We start from the raw sequence: 20764 nt of genomic DNA, 5'->3' as shown, positions 1-20764 counted from the left end.
TGCCGTGATAAATGTAACTGTGGAAAGTCAGTGCTCATTCCCCCAGTAACTGAGGTGATTGATGCTCAGGGATAGTTTAATTCGGTGGTTAAATGGTTACTGTCCTCACTTACAGAAACAGCCTCCCCCTCAGCTCACTGACAAGACACTGGCTCTTGGGTCCCGGGTTGAAAGCGCAAAAACATCAGGAAATCGATGGGACTTTTAGCAAACAATGTCCCAGATGGAAATGTAACAATGTCTTTCTCACCAAGTATCTGTTTTACTGAACTTCCTGGAACAAGAAGAGATAAATTTAAATGTGTAACTAACTCTGTTCACAGTTGAAGTGGCAGCGAACAGTCAAACCGGTTCGATTAGATTTCACCAGAAAGGCCGCTCCCTGTTCTCAAACAAATGAGGAATGTTTGAGTTGAAATCCATCCTGAGGTTTGACAGCAGCTTTCACACAGAGGGCGGAGTTCAGAATCACACATCACAAGGTTCAGATCAAATTCACAATGAGTGACTTGTTCAAATAAAACAAGGAACTTCCACCTCATTGGTTGTAATGAAATAACAAGGATATAAGTTGCAAAATCTGCACGGACATTGAGAGAGGGAAGATCCTTGCGGGATTAAGGTAAGTTAATGTAGCTTCATTTTGTTATTTTATTATCGTTTTCTCCCCTTCCTCTTTCTTTCCAAAGCCGATTTCCCGCGGTCAGTTATGTTTCTCGGCGTGGGGAGCTCTGTATTCCTCGCGGGTGTCACAATTCACCAAGTGATCGCTCGGAATGTGACTGAAGGCGGGATATTTTACAACGGGGATTTCAGGACGAAACCCTCTCCTGGTCTCCACTTGTCTCCCCACAGACACAATATTATAAGAGCGGTTACAGGACAGAAAGCAGGAACATGAACACTGTGGATTTACCATCCTCCCCATTTTAGAATTTGCAGTTCAGTAAACAGAAGTTGAACCTGGGTCCGTCGAACTCCGGACGGATTTTTCCTGTAACACTGGCTCTTTTTACTCACTGGACACTTTGGTGCCCGATACACTTTTATTTAACTGACCAAAGGCGGGACCAGCTGTTCAGACCGAACACACAGTTCAGCTCAGTGAAGGGTTCACACATTCGCACTGTCCGATTATCGATCTCTGCTCGGCACCTGGAAAATCAGCCTCTGGTTACCTGAGGCCGGACTGAGCGCGATCCACTCACAGGATAGGAGCAATTTCGGAGATAAAAATTACCCACCATTAATTACAATAATTAAAAACTGTTTAATGCCACAATGTCAGTTAGAAACATTCGGTGGGAAAAGAGAGCAGAGACTTTCGCTTTGCTAAATTAAGTTCATATTAATGAGGAAGTTATTTGCAAAACTGCCGCAACTGAAAAATAAAGAGAGACCGCTCCCTTTAGAGAGAAAAACATTTCAGGAATGTTTTAGATGGAAACCGGTTCAGGGCTGAAACGATCTTTCACACAGATATGAGGTTTATGATCGTTAATCTAGATAAATTGAGAAGTTACTTTTTATATCAACAGGTAGGAGGATCCATCACTAATATCTATACAAAAAGTAACTATTCAAATTACCAACAGGCAGAAGGTTCCATCACTAATCTTTATATAAAAAGTTTCTACATAAATTACCAACAGGTCGGAGGGTCCGTCACTAATCTATCTTAAAAGTAACGACATAAAATATCAACAGGTAGGAGGGTCCATCACTAATCTTTATATAAAAAGTAACGACACAAATTACCAACAGGTAGGAGGACCCATCACTAATCTTTATATAAAATGTAACTACACAAATTACCAACAGCTAGGAGGTCTATCGCTAATCTTTATATAAAAAGTAACTACACAAATTACCAACAGGTAGGACGGTCCATCACTAATCTTTATATAAAAAGTAACGACACAAATTACCAACAGGTAGGACGGTCCATCACTAATCTTTATATAAAATGTAACTACACAAATTACCAACAGCTAGGAGGACCCATCACTAATCTTTATATAAAATGTAACTACACAAATTACCAACAGCTAGGAGGTCTATCGCTAATCTTTATATAAAAAGTAACTACACAAATTACCAACAGGTAGGAGGGTCCATCACTAATCTTTATATAAAATGTAACTACACAAATTACCAACAGCTAGGAGGTCCATCGCTAATCTTTATATAAAAAGTAACTACACAAATTACCAACAGGCAGAAGGGTCCATCACTAATCTTTATATAAAAAGTATGTGCATAAATTATCAACAGGTAGGAGGGTCCATCACTGTTATTTCAGTAAAAAAGTAATAACACAAAGTACCAACGGGTAGGAGGTCCATCACTCATCCTTATATAAAAAGTAACCACACAAATTACCAACAGGGAGGAGGGTCCATCACTCATCCTTATATAAAAAGTAACCACACAAATTACCAACAGGGAGGAGGGTCCATCACTCATCCTTATATAAAAAGTAACCACACAAATTACCAACAGGTAGGCGGGTCCATCACTAATCTTTATATAAAAATTAACCACGCAAGTTACCAACAGGTAGGCGGGTCCATCGCTAATCCTTATATAAAAAGTAACTACACAAATTCCCAACAGGTAGTAGAGTCCATGACTAATCTTTATATAAAACGTCTCCACACAAATTACAAACAGGTAGGAGGGTCCATCACTAATCTTTATATAAAAAGTAACTACACAAATTACCAACAGGTAGGAAGGTCCATCACTAATCTTTATATGAAAGGTATCCACACAAATGACCAACACGTTGGAAGGTCCAACTCTAATCTGCTGATATTATACCCATCCAGGGTTAATAACGTTACAACAAATGGGTAAAGTACACTGCCTTTTTCTCTTTGACCTTCTCTTCACAGATCGAAGCTCCACAATTTCCGAGACCCTGCAAATTCCGACGATTGCCGACTGTAAAATATGAAGGTGCCCACCAGGGATAGAATAGAAGAGAACAGGCAATTGATGAATATGTGGAGGGAGGCAGCATTGTTTTAACATACAAGAAACCTTTCAGTGCTCAGGGATATCGGGTAAATTGAAACAAGATAATGATTTTGATATTTTTAATATTATTGCTGAACGATGTTCGATATTGTCATTTCTTTTTGTGAAATAGATCATGTGGTAAAATAAAATCAACAGGACGACAATGAAAAATATTTTTCTTCAGTGTAAAATTTAGAAATCTATTATTTATTCCCCAATGACCTCTCTCAAAAAAGATGGGAAAGTGAGTGTTAACTAAAGTTCCTGTTGGCTTCAGTGTAGTTTGTGTGCATTAAACTGTTGATGTTCACACAGCCCCATGTTGTAAAAAATATAACAACGAACACCCCGGAGAATTACTGAGGTTTATACCCTCCTGGGGGCGGATCATGTCTCACGGACGAGGTTTATTCGCACTTTTAAATAGTAAGGAGGAGTTTACTACATTTCGCAACGCAACATTTCAGTGGGCTGTCGGTGTGGGCCTGGGTCAGTGGGCTGTCGGTGTAGGACTGTGTCAGGGGGATGTCCGTGTGGGCCTGGGTCAGTGGGCTTTGGGTGTGGGACTGGGTCAGTGGGGTGTCGTTATGGGACTTGGTCAGGGGGATGTCGGTGTGGGACTGGGTCAGTGGGGTGTCGGTGTAGGATTGGGTCAGTGGGGTGTCGGTGTAGGATTGGGTCAGTGGGGTGTCGGTGTGGGACTTGGTCAGTGGGGTGTCGGTGTGCAACTGGGTCAGTGGGATGTCGGTGTAGGATTGGGTCTGTGGGGTGTAGGTGTAGGGCTGGGTCATTGGGGTGTCGGTGTAGGACTGGCTCAGTGGGGTGTCCGTGTGGGACTGGGTCAGTGGGGTGTGGGTGTTGGACTGGGTCAGTGGGATGTCGGTGTGTGACTGGGTCAGTGGGGTGTCGGTGTGGGACCGGGTCAGTGGGGTGTGTGTGTGTGACTGGGTCAGTGGGGTGTCAGTGTAGGACTGGGTCAGTGGGTGTGTGTGTGGGACTGGGTCAGTGTGGTGTCGGTGTGGGACTGGGTCAGTGGGGTGTCCGTGTGGGACTGGGCAAGTGGGGTGCAGGTGTGGGACTGGGGCAGTGGGTGTTGTTGTCGGACCGGATCAGTGGGGTATAGGTTTGGGTCACTGGGGTTTCGATATGCGACTGCATCAGTGGTTTGTTTCCTTAGGGAGATGACAGGCTTAGAATCAGCTACATTTCAACGATTTATATGTTATTAAACATTGGAAGCAGCAGATTAATTTGTACTTTAAAATTCAGTATTTTGTTGAACTGTTCTCCCGAATAGGGTTTTAAACTAAAAAGGGGGGAGGAGACAGGGGAGGACAAATTTAGAAAACTAATGAGAAGAGGTACAATTCTCATTCGTGTTAATATTAGAATAGAGATAAATCACCTCACCTCCGACAGTGCTCATTGGTGTTAATATTAGAACAGTGGTAAATCTCCTCACCTCCAACAGTGCTCATTGGTGTTAATATTAGAACAGTGGTAAATCTCCTCACCTCCGACAGTGCTTATTCGTGTTAATATTACAACAGTGGTAAATCTCCTCACCTCCTACAGTGCTCTTTAGCGTTAATATTTGAACAGTGGTAAATTTCCTCACCTCCTACAGTGCTCATTAGTGTTAATATTAGAACAGTGGTAAATATCCTCACCTCCAACAGTGCTCATTGGTGTTAATATTCGAACAGTGGTAAATCTCCTCACCTCCTACAGTGCTCATTAGCATTAATATTAAAACAGTGGTAAATTTCCTCACCTCCTACAGTGCTCATTAGCGTTAATATTAGAACAGTGGTAAATCTCCTCACCTCCTACAGTGCTCATTAGTGTTAATATTAGAACAGTGGTAAATCTCCTCACCTCCGACAGTGCTCATTATTGTTAATATTAGAACAGTGGTAAATCTCCTCACCTCCTACAGTGCTCATTAGTGTTAATATTAGAACAGTGGTAAATCTCCTCACCTCCGACAGTGCTCATTAGTGTTAATATTAGAACAGTGGTAAATCTCCTCACTTCCTACAGTGCTCATTAGTGTTAATATTAGAACAGTGGTAAATCTCCTCACCTCCAATAGTGCTCATTAGTGATAATATTAGAACAGTGGTAAATCTCCTCACCTCCGACAGTGCTCATTAGTGTTAATATTAGAACAGTGGTAAATCTCCTCACCTTCTACAGTGCTCATTCGTGTTAAGATGAGAACAGTGGTAAATCTCCTCACCTCCTACAGTGCTCATTAGCGTTAATATTAGAACAGCGGTAAATCTCCTCACCTCCTACAGTGCTCATTAGTGTTAATATTAGAACAGTGGTAAATCTCCTCACTTCCTACAGTGCTCATTAGTGTTAATATTAGAACAGTGGTAAATCTCCTCACCTCCAATAGTGCTCATTAGTGATAATATTAGAACAGTGGTAAATCTCCTCACCTCCGACAGTGCTCATTAGTGTTAATATTAGAACAGTGGTAAATCTCCTCACCTTCTACAGTGCTCATTCGTGTTAAGATGAGAACAGTGGTAAATCTCCTCACCTCCTACAGTGCTCATTAGCGTTAATATTAGAACAGCGGTAAATCTCCTCACCTCCTACAGTGCTCATTAGTGTTAATATTAGAACAGTGGTAAATCTCGTCACCTCCAATAGTGCTCATTAGTGTTAATATTAGAACAGTGGTAAATCTCCTCACCTCCGACAGTGCTTATTAGTGTTAATATTACAACAGTGGTAAATCTCCTCACCTCCTACAGTGCTCATTAGTGTTAATATTGGAACAGTGGTAAATCTCCTCACCTCCTACGGTGCTCTTTAGCGTTAATATTAGAACAGTGATAAATTTCCTCACCTCCGACAGTGCTCATTAGTGTTAATATTAGAACAGTGGTAAATCTCCTCACCTCCGACAGTGCTCATTAGTGTTAATATTAGAACAGTGGTAAATCTCCTCACCTTCGACAGTGCTCATTAGTGTTAATATTAGAACAGTGGTAAATCTCCTCACTTCCTACAGTGCTCATTAGTGTTAATATTAGAACAGTGGTAAATCTCCTCACCTCCAATAGTGCTCATTAGTGATAATATTAGAACAGTGGTAAATCTCCTCACCTCCGACAGTGCTCATTAGTGTTAATATTAGAACAGTGGTAAATCTCCTCACCTTCTACAGTGCTCATTAGTGTTAATATTAGAACAGTGGTAAATCTCCTCACCTCCGACAGTGCTCATTAGCGTTAATATTAGAACAGCGGTAAATCTCCTCACCTCCTACAGTGCTCATTAGCGTTAATATTAGAACAGTGGTAAATCTCGTCACCTCCGACAGTGTTCATTAGTGTTAATATTAGAACAGTGGTAAATCTCCTCACCTCCAACAGTGCTCATTAGTGTTAACATTGGAACAGTGGTAAGTTTTCTCACCTCCTACAGTGCTCAACAGTGTCAATATTAGAACAGTGGTAAATCTCCTCACCTCCTACAGTGCTCATTAGTGTTAATATTCGAACAGTGGTAAATCTCCTCACCTCGTTCAGTGCTCATTTGCGTTAATATTAGAAGAGTGGTAAATTTCCTCACCTCCTACAGTGCTCATTAGCGTTAATATTAGAACAGCGGTAAATCTCCTCACCTCCTACAGTGCTCATAAGTGTTAATATTAGAACAGTGGTAAATCTCCTCACCTCCTACAGTGCTCATTAGCGTTAATATTAGAACAGTGGTAAATTTCCTCACCTCCTACAGTGCTCATTAGCGTTAATATTAGAACAGCGGTAAATCTCCTCACCTCCTACAGTGCTCATCAGTGTTAATATTAGAACAGTGGTAAATCTCCTCACCTCCAATAGTGCTCATTAGTGTTAATAATAGAACAGTGGTAAATCTCCTCACCTCCGACAGTGCTTATTCGTGTTAATATTACAACAGTGGTAAATCTCCTCACCTCCTACAGTACTCATTAGTGTTAATATTAGAACAGTGGTAAATATCCTCACCTCCAACAGTGCTCATTGGTGTTAATATTCGAACAGTGGTAAATCTCCTCACCTCCTACAGTGCTCATTAGCATTAATATTAAAACAGTGGTAAATTTCCTCACCTCCTACAGTGCTCATTAGCGTTAATATTAGAACAGTGGTAAATCTCCTCACCTCCTACAGTGCTCATTAGTGTTAATATTAGAACAGTGGTAAATCTCCTCACCTCCGACAGTGCTCATTACTGTTAATATTAGAACAGTGGTAAATCTCCTCACCTCCTACAGTGCTCATTAGTGTTAATATTAGAACAGTGGTAAATCTCCTCACCTCCGACAGTGCTCATTAGTGTTAATATTAGAACAGTGGTAAATCTCCTCACTTCCTACAGTGCTCATTAGTGTTAATATTAGAACAGTGGTAAATCTCCTCACCTCCAATAGTGCTCATTAGTGATAATATTAGAACAGTGGTAAATCTCCTCACCTCCGACAGTGCTCATTAGTGTTAATATTAGAACAGTGGTAAATCTCCTCACCTTCTACAGTGCTCATTCGTGTTAAGATGAGAACAGTGGTAAATCTCCTCACCTCCTACAGTGCTCATTAGCGTTAATATTAGAACAGCGGTAAATCTCCTCACCTCCTACAGTGCTCATTAGTGTTAATATTAGAACAGTGGTAAATCTCGTCACCTCCAATAGTGCTCATTAGTGTTAATATTAGAACAGTGGTAAATCTCCTCACCTCCGACAGTGCTTATTAGTGTTAATATTACAACAGTGGTAAATCTCCTCACCTCCTACAGTGCTCATTAGTGTTAATATTGGAACAGTGGTAAATCTCCTCACCTCCTACGGTGCTCTTTAGCGTTAATATTAGAACAGTGATAAATTTCCTCACCTCCGACAGTGCTCATTAGTGTTAATATTAGAACAGTGGTAAATCTCCTCACCTCCGACAGTGCTTATTAGTGTTAATATTACAACAGTGGTAAATCTCCTCACCTCCTACAGTGCTCATTAGTGTTAATATTGGAACAGTGGTAAATCTCCTCACCTCCTACGGTGCTCTTTAGCGTTAATATTAGAACAGTGGTAAATTTCCTCACCTCCGACAGTGCTCATTTCTGTTAAAATTGGAACAGTGGTAAATCTCCTCACCCTCTACAGTGCTCATTAGCGTTAATATTAAAACAGTGGTAAATTTCCTCACCTCCTACAGTGCTCATTAGCGTTAATATTAGAACAGTAGTAAATCTCCTCACCTCCTACAGTGCTCATTAGTGTTAATATTGGAGCAGTGGTAAATCTCCTCACCTCCGACAGTGCTCATTGCTGTTAATATTGGAACAGTGGTAAATCTCCTCACCTCCTACGGTGCTCATTAGTCTTAATATTAGAACAGTGGTAAATCTCCTCACCTCCTACAGTGCTCATTAATGTTAATATTGGAACAGTTATAAATCTCCTCACCTCCGACAGTGCTTATTAGTGTTAATATTAGAACAGTGTTAAATCTCCACACCTCCTACAGTGCTCATTAGTGTTAATATTAGAATAGTGCTAAATCTCCTCACCTCCGACAGTGCTCATTAATGTTAATATTGGAGCTGTGGTAAATTATTCAGGTGCTGACACCATGAGTGATGTGATAAATATATTCTAAAAGAAGCACCTACCAGGTTATATCTCCATGAACACACGGACACTGTCACTGCTCAAAGATACCAGAGGAATCCCACCCAGCTGTATATTGTGTTTGTCGAAAGACATCATATTCATAAAGTATCTGAATTTAATAATGACATCCAACAAATCAAAAATATTCAACACAAATCTGTGAATAAAAATAATCCAAGTGTCCTATACTCTGTGAAACCGAGTGAAGGATCATTTAATTCATCAATGATCACCCCGCTCCATATATCCTCCAGAATATTCACTACCTTCGGAATGAGGCTGGTTCTGGCCTGCAATGTGTGAGTAAATCTTACCAATGGGCAATCACAGTGCAGAGTCTCGGCCGACGGGATTACGTCTGGAACTGGGTTGAGGAGATCAGCGGGACTCACTGGAATTCACTTGCCAGCTGTATGTGTCACACCTGATGTGGAGTGTTGATCATAACACTCGAGAAATGCTCGTTGTACTGATGGGAGAGGTGGGACTTGTATAATGTTTAACAAGGCAACGCTCACCTGCTCATTTTAATATTTCTCTTTAACTCTCCCATTAATGTTACATTTATTGCAGAGCATCAGAATCTGGGAACGTCTGTCACCACCATGGCTGAAGGTCCAAACAGGGGAGAAAATCCAACATCTTCAACAAGAATGAGAATAGACACAGGTAGGTTCACAAAAATCATCAAAATTGAATTGCTGTCCTGACAATGGGACCAAATCACGAGCAGGAACCTGCAGCTCACACAGGAACAGGTAACAGCACAGATACTCTGGCGATAGAGGGAAGTGAGTGACCATCTAGAGGGAGAGTAGAGTCACAGGAGGAGGGATCTCCCGAGAACTCGAACTGTCTAACAGAAACCTGGTGTTGAGGACTGCAAGGGGGATAGAGACAGTGACTCAGAGGATTGTCTTCCTGAGTAACAGTGTGAGACCGAGGACCCGGAGTGGGGTGGTGGTTCGAGGCAGGTGGGGCACAGGAATTGCAGATCGATAGTGGTGGGAGATTCTATAGTCAGAGGAATAGACAGACGCTTCTGCAGCCCTGAGCAGGTTCCAAATGGTAAGTTGCCTCCCTGGTGCCAGAAGAAAGAATTTCCAGGAAAGGGTGGGGCCATCTCTGGGAAAGAAAGGAGAGCAGAGAACAGCCAAGGTCGGAACCAATAACACGGAAAGAAATGCATTAATAGTGGCAATAGATTAAAAAAACAAAGCCTCCAGGTGGTCTCCGGATTGATTTTCACTGGGCCGCTTAAGGGGCGAAATATGAGACAGGTCAATGTGTGGCTGCAGGGCTGGAACAGGACGTAAAGGTTCACGGTCTTGGGACACGAGAGTGAGTTCATGGAGAAGGGAAGGGACGGTCACGGTCTGAACCGACCAACAATGGTTTTACAGACTGGGTGAATGGAGCAGGAGGGAATGGTTCACGGTCTTGGGGTCTGGAGCGAGTTCAGGGAGAAGGGAAGGGACGGTCACGGTGTGAACCGACAACAATGGTTTTACAGACTGGGTGAATGGAGCAGGAGGGAAGGTTTCATGGTCGTATGGACTACCGTGAGTTCAGGGAGAAGGGAAGGGACGGTCACGATCTGAACCGACCAATGGTTTTACAGACAGGTTAATGGAGCAGTGGGAGGGTGTCAGCTGATATGACTGGGGGGGTGGATGGTAACATCCGGATATGAGACTGGAGAGTGGAATTAATAGAACTGTTGGAGGAGGAACAGAAGATTTATGAAATGGTGAATAGTTATTAGCAGGTAAAAGGAAGGTGGTTTTGAAGTATTGAGAGATAAAGTCACTTGATATTTAGAAAAAAGCGAATAAATGAAAACGTGTCAACATGCCAAAAAATCGGTGTTAATGTTGAGTTTTATATCTGTGAATATACAAATCATTCCAAACACATTTGGAACGTCAGAAGCATAAGAGATATGATCTAATATCTTCAAGACAGGGCCTGAGTTTTCACAGGAGTCAGAGCGAAATGTTCCTGGTTATAACATTTTGAGGAGAGAGAAAAATAGTTCTGGACGCCAGTATCAATAAAAGTTCTATGATAGAGCTAGGACAATTACAACTTGCATTTATAAAGCAAATTGAATGTTGTAAAACGACCCAGGGCGCTTCACAGGAGGGATTATCAAACACAATTTGACACCGAGTCTAATAAGGAGATATTCGGACGGGTGACCAAAAGATTGTACAAAGAGGTAGGTTTTAAGGAGAGAGAAGGAAAGGTTTAGAAAATAATGATGTTCCAGGAAGCTGTATTAAGATAGAATCCATATGCACGCAGTTAAGCAATCGGAAGAGAAGTCGCATAATTTTCAGTGGGTTTTGGAGGCCAGCAATCAATGGAGGAGAGATAGAGGGGGAACTGGGGGAAACTAGTTGTGGATGAAGGTTTGGGGAGATACAGAATATTTCCTTTCGTTTCTAAAAATGGTGGTGGAAGTGAAAATGTTGGTGTCCAAGAGGAGGATGTGCGACCATAGTTAGAGATAACTGTAGAGAAGGATTTGTATCTGAGAAACATCGCCGAGGTGGATAAATCACTGGGCCCAGAGATAACACACCCGAGGCTGTTAAAGGAAGTCAGAGAGGTGATAGGAGGGACTCTGACCACAATTTCTCAAAGCTCATTTGATATAAAAATATATCCAGGTGGACTGAAGGAGCCCAAGTAATGTCTCTGGTAAAATCGGGAGAGAGGGTCAACGAGTAACTGGAGAACAATTAGTCTCAGTCAGTAGTGTGAAAACTCCTCGAATCTGCAATTCCAGGTCGAATGAGTGAACATTTAGAGATACAGGCGATGATCAGGGGAGGCTGGAATGGATTCGCTGCAGACAAGCCGTATTTGACAAATGTGATAGAGCTTTGTTGAGAGGTGACTATACAGAACGATGGAATGTAGCACACGCAGTGTATCTGGGTTTTCAGAAGGTGTTTGATAATGTGGCTCACAGGAGGCTTCAGCCGTTTGATATCAGAGGAAACGTAGAAGCCCGGATAGAAAGTCGATAATGTGTTTATTTTTCTCCATTTTTGTTCACAGATCCGAGTACTGCAATCACCGAGTTCCTGACAAATTGTGACGATTACCAGCTGTTCCAGTTGACGAAATTCTACCGGGACAGACTCGAACAGGCGATTGAAGAAGGGGTGGACGGAGTCAGCTCGTTGTTAACATATGAGAGGCATTTCAGTGGACAGGAACATCGGGTAAGTGCGAGGGACATAGAATGAGTTTGGATTATTTAAACATCACAGAACTAACAGGATATCAGATTTTGGAATCATAGAATGTGACAGAAGAGAAACAGGCCAAATAGGAAAGAAATTGATTAATCTGAAAATACAGTGAGTCTGAAACAATGATACGAAGAGATGGAAAAGGCCATTGCATCGGTCAGTGTCTTTACAAAGGTTCGGGTATAACTCTAGTGTAGGATTGAAAACAAAAGGGAAACAGTTTTTTATGCGACTGGGAAAAGGAGGGACCAATATATTCATTATTATTCTTTACAGAAAGTCGTTGATCTCGTGGAGAAGGGAAACAGGGCGGACAGTTCCAAACTTCTCTTAAATCTGGTGATGGAGAAAGGTTCTCGGGCCCGAAGGGTGATGTGGGAATCCTTTGTGAAAATGCACCATGTGGTACCAAAGTTGGACAAAATACTGCAGGAAATACAGGAACTTGGTACGGTAAAATCACACACTGAATTCAATTTCAGATTGAAACACTGCAGAATTTACTATAATATTACACAGATCTGATTTCATGAACACTCAATGATTTAAACAGGTCCTGATCCATTTGATTATATGAACATCGGACGAGGTTTATCTGAAATACCCAGTCACCTGAAAGGTAAGTGATGAAATGGAGATTTTAAACCCTTGATTTCACTTCTGATGATCAGAATGTTTGACTGTAGTCTTTTGTTTAGAGATTGTCACAATCTGGGAATCAGAAGTTCAAAGGGTGGAGGGAACAGAAATAAACGTAGTTCGGATTCAACTTAGAATTCACACGATTTCTGAATTATTCTGTAAAAATGCGGACGTTGCATTATTTCACTTAATCCAGCTACTGATCGCTATCACTTGTGAAGTCTTATACACACCTGGCAGGAGCCTGATACACTGTGAATCCCCATACATACCTGGCAGGATCCTGATACACTGTGAATCCCCATACACACCTGGCAGGATCCTGAGACACTGTGAATCCCCCCACACACCTGGCAGGATCCTGAGACACTGTGAATCCCCATACATACCTGGCAGGATCCTGATACACTGTGAATCCCCATACACACCTGGCAGGATCCTGATACACTGTGAATCCCCATACATACCTGGCAGGATCCTGATACACTGTGAATCCCCATACACACCTGGCACGATCCTGATACACTGTGAATCCCCATACATACCTGGCAGGATCCTGATACACTGTGAATCCCCCACACACCTGTCAGGATCCTGATACACTGTGAATCCCCATGCACACCTGGCACGATCCAGAGACACTGTGAATCCCCATACACAACTGGCAGGATCCTGATACACTGTGAATCCCCATACACAACTGGCAGGATCCTGATACATTGTGAATTCCCATACACAACTGGCAGGATCCTGATACACTGTGAATCCCCATACACACCTGGCAGGATCCTGATAGACTGTGAATCCACATACACACCTGTCAGGATCCTGATAGACTGTGAATCCCCATACACAATTGTCAGGATCCCGAAGGTGTGAATCCGAATGCACACCTCCTATATGCCGCCCTGACGTTCTGGGCTCACGAGTAAAGTTCAGTGCCTTGCGCCGGATGCGATGGGTGATCTCCTCCCCTCGAAATCTGACCCACCATTAGCAAGAGGGAAAGGGGTGGAGAAATGCCAAACATTCAAATGTTCTCATTTCACAACACCGAAAAAGATGCCAAAGTGTTCGATCTGATCTGAGAAGATGTGCAGATGTTCACAAATTAGATCATTAATCCGTGGAGAAATGTTAGGGAAAGACAATGTTCAGGGTAATTAGCAAGTTATGGGCTGGCTTCTAATGGCAGTGAAAGAGAGAACCTTATTCAACTCAAAGAATAGTCCTTTAACTCAGGGGGCTTTTAGACCCAATACAATGACTAATGGAAACAGTTCGAAAATTTCCCAAACCTGCATTATAGGAAATTCAGACCAAAATGAAACAACGGAGTATAATTATTGCGCGAACGGTTGAAATGAACTGTGAATGTTTTCTGCTCTAACATTACACTGAGTGATGTGGGCAGTAGTTCTAATTCTAATTGTAATCGGTGATATGACAGGACTGTTCGAAAAACACGTTCAATGTCGGTGTAAAACTGCTGCAAAATTGTTCACAATTTCTGAATCACAATATAACGGGAGAATGATAAGAGACAGGAAAAGGCCATTTGGCCCAATTAAGCCTGTCCCTGTTAGAGAGATAACCCCAACCACCCCTCCTCTCAGTGTATCTACAGCAAGACGTTCAATTACCTCTTGACCCAACTTCCACTCCCTCTTTCGTGACCTTCCCTGGTAACTGGTCCACGCTCTCTTATCCTTTGGGTGAGAAAATTAGCCTGATTTCCCTTCATATTTCTGACTTTCAATTTACTCCGTTATTCATTATTTTGAAGAATGTGATCCTGTTTCCTGCACTAATGTTCTGAATTCCATTAAAACATTTCAATGCCGAAGTCTGTTGCCCCAACAAAATACATCAAACCCTCTCACCATTCCCTCAAGCGAAACTCCAATACCTTAAATCGTCTTTCTGATGCCCCTCGATACCTTCGGAATGGCAGTAAACTTTATCTGTGAACAGGTGACCAAAGAAGTGCAGGTAATACCTCAGATAACATAACCGAGCACTGAAACAATAGCAATTTAACTCCTGTCTATTCAGTCTGTCCCTCTCCCAGTGCCCACAATATCCCAGATAACCTGCCCGAGGTCTGACACAATAACAGTGGAACTTCTGTTCATTCACAGTCTGTCCCTCTCCCAGTGCCCACAATATCCCAGATAACCTGCCCGAGGTCTGACACAATAACAGTGGAACTTCTGTTCATTCACAGTCTGTCCCTCTCCCAGTGCCCACAATATCCCAGATAACCTGCCCGAACCCTGATACAATATCAGTGGAACTTCTGTCAATTCACAGTCTGTCCCTCTCCCAGTGCAAACAATAACCTATTTCCCATTTCCGCAGAGGGTCAGCACCACTGACGGTTTCATAAATTATTCCACTAGAACCTCAAGTTTCGGATAACCAGAACCACGTTTGGATTAGTAATGATATGTCCATGGTACAGGGCGGGGCTGACAGGATTAACCATCAGAGGGAAAATATCACGTTCACAGACTTCTCCATGTTCAGTAAATATTAGAATCAAGTGAGGATTTAAAACTTTTATCAGCCCTTGTTCACTTTCAAGCGAGGTTTTCAGTAACTGAGTTTAATTCCCTGCTCGCAGCTCTATTGAAGCTGTGAATTCAATCTCGCAACATTTTAATGAATAGTAAAGTGATATTGAGAATTTGTTTTTATGTCAATACAACTATCATTGAGAACCACTTTCTGTCTGTTCGAATTGAAGATGTTCAACAGAAACACAAGGAGACACTCCGGGTCCAAACTGAAACACTGAGAGTGAACACGATCCTAATAACGGAGAAGGTTAAGATTTTCCAGCTGGTCACTCTATACACTGAGCTAACGGTCATTTCTACTGTTCGAGATCGGACACTTGTAGAACATGAACTGGTGGCAAGAGGCCGAGACCATGAAGAGTGGAGAAAGAAACATCTCCGGAGAGAACTCGAAAAAATCCGAACTGATCAATTGTTTCAGAGCAGTTTTTCGCGGAGAAAATCCAAATCTGGGAGTTCAGCAGCAGTGAGCGGAGTCGCAGGGATTGGAAAAACAACAATGGTACAAAAGATTGTTTATGACTGGGCCACTGGGAAAATATACCCACACTTTCAATTTGTTTTCAGTTTTAAATTCCGTGAGTTAAACGCTATTAACTGTAGAATAAACCTGAGGAATCTGATACTGGATCTGTATCCTTACTTTGGGAATATTCTGGGAGAGCTCTGGAAGAACCCAGAGGGATTACTGTTTATATTCGATGGTTTAGATGAATTCAAGGACAGTATCGATTTTACTAAAATTCAGAGAAATACAGAACCTCAGTGCATGTGCACAGATCCTGAAGACCGTTGTAAAGCGTCTGACATTGTGTACAGTTTAATACAGCACAAGCTGCTCCCAGGATGTTCAGTGCTCGTGACAAGCCGCCCCACTGCATTACATTTATTGGAAAAGGCTGAGATCAGTGTCAGGGCTGAAATCCTGGGACTTGTTGGCGAGGAACGGAAGGAATATTTCAACAAGTTTTTTGAAGATCAGGTGGTGGCAGCAGCTGTATTCAAACATGTGGAGGAGAACGAGATCCTGTACACCATGTGTTACAACCCTTCCTACTGCTGGATCCTCGGTCTGTCACTGGGTCCCTTCTTCAAACAAAGAGGCAGGAAACAGCAGCGAGTTCCCAAGACCATCACCCAACTATATTCCTACTATATTTATAACATTCTGAAAAACCATGGCAGAGAGATTGAATCCCCCCGTGATGTGTTACTGAAGGTCGGTGAGATGGCCTTCACAGGAGTGTCCGAGAAGAAGATTGTGTTTAGAAATGGAGATTTGATCAAGTACAATCTGCAACCTTCCCAGTTCCTGTCTGGGTTCATGATGGAACTTTTGGAGAGAGATGATTCTGCCCAGAGTGTGGTTTACACATTCCCGCACCTCACCATCCAAGAGTTTGTAGCCGCACTCGCACAATTCCTGACTCCAGATCCTGGGGACATCGGGAAACTCCTCAGTGAAGCCCACAGCAAGGAAGATGGGCGATTTGAGATATTTCTCCGTTTTGTTGTTGGTCTCTCCTCCTCACAGTCAGCTCGGCCCCTGGAGGAGTTTCTGGGTCCATTTCTTCATCAAACAATCTGTGGAGTGATTGACTGGGTGAAGGAGAAGGTTGTCGTAGAGATTGGAAACATAGCGAGTGAAACTGGTAAAAGGAACCTCCTGAACACATTCCACTACCTGTTTGAGTCTCAGAATAAAACACTGGCTCGGGTCACAGTGGGATCTGTTGAAATACTTACATTTAGTAGATTACGACTGACCCCGATTGACTGTGCGGTGCTGTCTCATGTCATTGGACTCTGTGATTCAATAAAACACCTCAATCTAGAGAACTGCTCCATTCAGTGTGAAGAACTCCAGCGGCTGGGACCCGCACTGCACAAATGCCAGGTGTTGAGGTAACTGTTTATTTGTCTCTAACTGTTCGACCAATTGTCGAACAGTCACGGATTGTGTTGTTGCTCCGTAATGAAGGGAAACAAACAGTTCAGTTAAACCAGAGAGAAGCAGATTCAACACAAATATGGCAAATGATAAGAGGATCGGTTAGTAATTCCCTCAGGTCTGGAAAATCTAAAATGGATCCTTGTGAACAAGTCGGGATTTTACAGTCTTTATCGGATCAGTAAATACAGGTCACTGAAAGAGTCTGATGATTTAAATATTCTAAATGACATTTATTGCTGTTTTTCTCACTTCCTAAGATACGTCCATTGCAGAAGCTCCTGCTCACTATTACTTACACGTAGACCGACACGAACTGCAGCAGTCCGTGTGTTAGAGCATCACACCCTCTTAACGAGGTGTGGGGGCAAGTGACAGTCACTGGACTGTCAACGTGTGTCGGAGAGGGAAGCAGAAACACCAAACATTCAGTAACAAAGAACAAAACACAGCTTTCGGGCAGTTAACCGTCAGTGGGCGAGCTGAGCTTTTCCCACAGGACGTCGATCCGTTATCTTAACTCCTCAATGACACAGCCCTTCACACTCTCCAATACATCCACCATCTCTTCACCCAGCTGGCAGCACTCGTGCCTCTGAGTGAGAAGGTCGTGGATTCAGGCCCCTCGCTCATTAATCCAGGCCGACACTTCAGTGGGATTTGAGAGCTGAAATCTGCCTGTAAAAACATTCCAATCTAACTGGATGTGGGGTTTCAGCCCAGGGGTACAGACACACACCGTCCAGCAGTGGGGCCTCACACACAGCGGGAGGGTCCTGGGTTAACCAGGGACAGTGAACCCGGGAATTTCCGATAATCTGCCCGTTGTGTGAGGCCCCGCTCGGGGTGGGAACTTTAGAAAATTCCCCATAAACTGTCGAGCCCGTTGCACCTGAAATAAATGTAGTGCCAGTTTAATGGGAATAAAGTGAGAGATTCCCCTCCCTATAGACTAGGAGTACAGGGACATTTGAAACTTGTAACAGGACAGAATAAACTCTCCTTATCACATAAAATCATGTGGGACGGATTTCACAGCAGCCGTTTCACAATATAACTCACCCTGAGATATTATACAGATTAATAAAGCACTGCATAAAGTACAGGAAATCACCGCTTTATCATTTAATTCAGGGAAAATCGCCCCATTCACATAAAATCTGGGATTGAAGAAGCAGCACAAATGAGACAAGTTTCCGCAAACATGACGGGAGAGGTCACTGATCTCCAGGAGGGTAATTCTGATCATCAGGGAATAAGACCGGACTGAGGGAAATTTAAAGGCTTCGCACAGACAGCACTTTATTTGATAAATACATTTACTGATTGTCCCTGAGTCTATGGGGCATTGGTCAGAGAGAGATTCATTGTCAGTGACAGGGAAATCTGGTTATTAATTTCCTGAAGATTTTTCAGTGTTTCCTCCAACATCAGAGAGAAATTGTATCAGATCGGGGATTGGATTCAGTTTGTCTCTCACTCTCTGTCTGTTTGTGTTTAGACTGGGGAGCAATAAACTGGGAGATTCAGGAGTGAAACTACTGTCAGCCCCTCTGAGGAACCCGGACTGTAAAATACAGGAACTGCAGTAAGTATCAGATTGTGTGAGATTGTGTTTATAATAACTGGATGCCGAATACGGTACATTAATGACAGTATAAGTAATAATAATACAAATAAATAATGGAAATTTACCCTGATTCCTGTTATTTCTCTCTCCCTGATCTCCAGGTTACGGTATAACGATCTCACAGGTTCTTGCAGCGAGGATCTCTCCTCCGCTCTCAGTATAAACCGGTCACTGACGGTTCTGGACCTGAGTAATAATAAACTGGGAGATTCAGGAGTGAAACTACTGTCTGCGGCTCTGAGGAACCCGGACTGTAAAATACAGAAACTGCGGTAAATATCAGACTGTATGAGATTGCGTTTATAATATCTGGATGTCTGACACTGCACATTATAATTAGTATCAGTAATAGTGTTATTAATAAACACTGTACATTATTATTAGTATCAGTAATCGAGTCATTAATAAACACTGGGGAATTACCTTGATTCCTGTTATTTCTCCCTCTCTCTGATCCACAGGCTGGATGATGTCGGTCTCACAGATTCTTGTACCGAGGATCTCGCCTCCGCTCTGAGTACAAACCGGTCACTGACGGATCTGAACCTTGGATCAAACTCCTTCACAGACCGATCCGTCCCCGCTCTCCGCTCCCTCATCCTGACCCGCAGGAGTCTGGAGTGGATCGGGTGAGTGTTTGTGTTAATGTTTAAAGTAAGAAATAAAATATCAGTGGGATTCGGTCCCTTTTATGGGTAATATTTGTCTGTAATTATTATTGAAATATTAACCCCAGTCTCCCTGTTATTTACACTGTTCAATCTGTTTACTTCCGGTTTAATCTTTAATTTGTTTCAGGCTGTGGGGGAATCAGTTCAGTCCAAACGGAAAGAGACACCTGGAGTCACTGCGGGAATCCAGACACAGACTGAGTGTGGTAGTGTGAACATTTCAATTTATAACCATTCCTGGTCTCATTATATGAACATTTCAATTTATAACCATTCCTGGTCTCATTATATGAACATTTCAATTTATAACCATTCCTGGTCTCATTATATGAACATTTCAATTTATAACCATTCCTGGTCTCATTATATGAACATTTCAATTTATAACCATTCCTGGTCTCATTATGTGAACATTTCAATTTATAACCATTCCTGGTCTCATTATATGAACATTTCAATTTATAACCATTCCTGGTCTCATTATATGAACATTTCAATTCATAACCATTCCTGGTCTCATTATATGAACATTTCAATTTATAACCATTCCTGGTCTCATTATATGAATATTTTTAGCCGATTCCCTGTCCCTCCCCTTTAACCGGCCGCGCTCCAGGTTTAAATCCGAACGGCCCTTGAACGGTTTCCAGCTCGAGCTGAGCGAGCGTCGTCTCCCATTGTGACGTCAGAGGCCCAGCGACAGGGTCACGAGACTCAGTCACCCGGTCCCCCAGCGCTGATTCTGCCGGATATCCGGGACTGGATGGTCACCAATGGGGCACTGGGTCAATGTACAGACAGGAAGGGCTCAGGGTGGGGCTCAGTCTGGGCTGCAGTGGGACACTGGGTCAATGTACAGACAGGAAGGGGCCAGGGTGGGGCTCAGTCTGGGCTGCAGTGGGCAACTGGGTCAATGGACAGATAGGAAGGTCCCAGGGTGTGGCTCAGTCTGGGCTGCAGTGGGACACTGGATCAATGTACAGACAGGAAGGGCCCAGGGTGGGACTCAGTCTGGGCTGCAGTGGGACACTGGATCAATGTACAGACAGGTAGGGCCCAGGGTGGGACTCAGTCTGGGCTGCAGTGGGACATTGGGTCAATGTACAGACAGGAAGGGCCCAGGGTGGGGCTCAGTCTGGGCTGCAGTGGGACACTGGGTCAATGTACAGACAGGAAGGGCCCAGGGTGGGGCTCAGTCTGGGCTGCAGTGGGACACTGGGTCAATGTACAGACAGGATGGGCCAGGGTGGGGCTCAGTCTGGGCTGCAGTGGGAAGCTGGGTCAATGTACAGACAGGAAGGGCCCAGGGTGTGGCTCAGCCTGAG

At 43.0% G+C, this 20764-nt stretch overlaps 1 protein-coding gene across 1 annotated transcript; it reads left to right on the top strand.

Annotated features, from left to right (window-relative positions):
- Positions 1-538: 538 nt before the first annotated feature.
- LOC137315441 (NACHT, LRR and PYD domains-containing protein 3-like) lies at positions 539-19738 on the top strand. The gene is made up of 11 exons (XM_067980119.1): positions 539-622; positions 2898-3068; positions 9271-9366; positions 11767-11933; positions 12240-12411; positions 12517-12582; positions 15355-17092; positions 18640-18726; positions 18870-19040; positions 19230-19397; positions 19567-19738. The coding sequence occupies exons 3-11, from the start codon at positions 9303-9305 to the stop codon at positions 19652-19654; spliced, it is 2721 nt and encodes a 906-aa protein (XP_067836220.1). The 5' UTR covers positions 539-622; positions 2898-3068; positions 9271-9302; the 3' UTR covers positions 19655-19738.
- Positions 19739-20764: the final 1026 nt, after the last annotated feature.

The sequence above is a fragment of the Heptranchias perlo genome, unplaced genomic scaffold (assembly GCF_035084215.1).
Source record: "Heptranchias perlo isolate sHepPer1 unplaced genomic scaffold, sHepPer1.hap1 HAP1_SCAFFOLD_55, whole genome shotgun sequence".
Classification (NCBI taxonomy): domain Eukaryota; kingdom Metazoa; phylum Chordata; class Chondrichthyes; order Hexanchiformes; family Hexanchidae; genus Heptranchias; species Heptranchias perlo.
Note: the sequence above shows the minus strand (reverse complement) of the source record. Positions and strands in the feature narration are given on the sequence as shown.

Excerpts from the sequence above, each read along its gene's own strand:
- LOC137315441 (XM_067980119.1), top strand. The coding sequence starts at position 9,303 with ATGGCTGAAGGTCCAAACAGGGGAGAAAATCCAACATCTTCAACAAGA. Across the intron at positions 12,412-12,516 it reads GCAGGAAATACAGGAACTTG|GTCCTGATCCATTTGATTAT; the intron begins GTACGGTAAAAT and ends TGATTTAAACAG. Across the intron at positions 18,727-18,869 it reads TGTAAAATACAGGAACTGCA|GTTACGGTATAACGATCTCA; the intron begins GTAAGTATCAGA and ends CCTGATCTCCAG.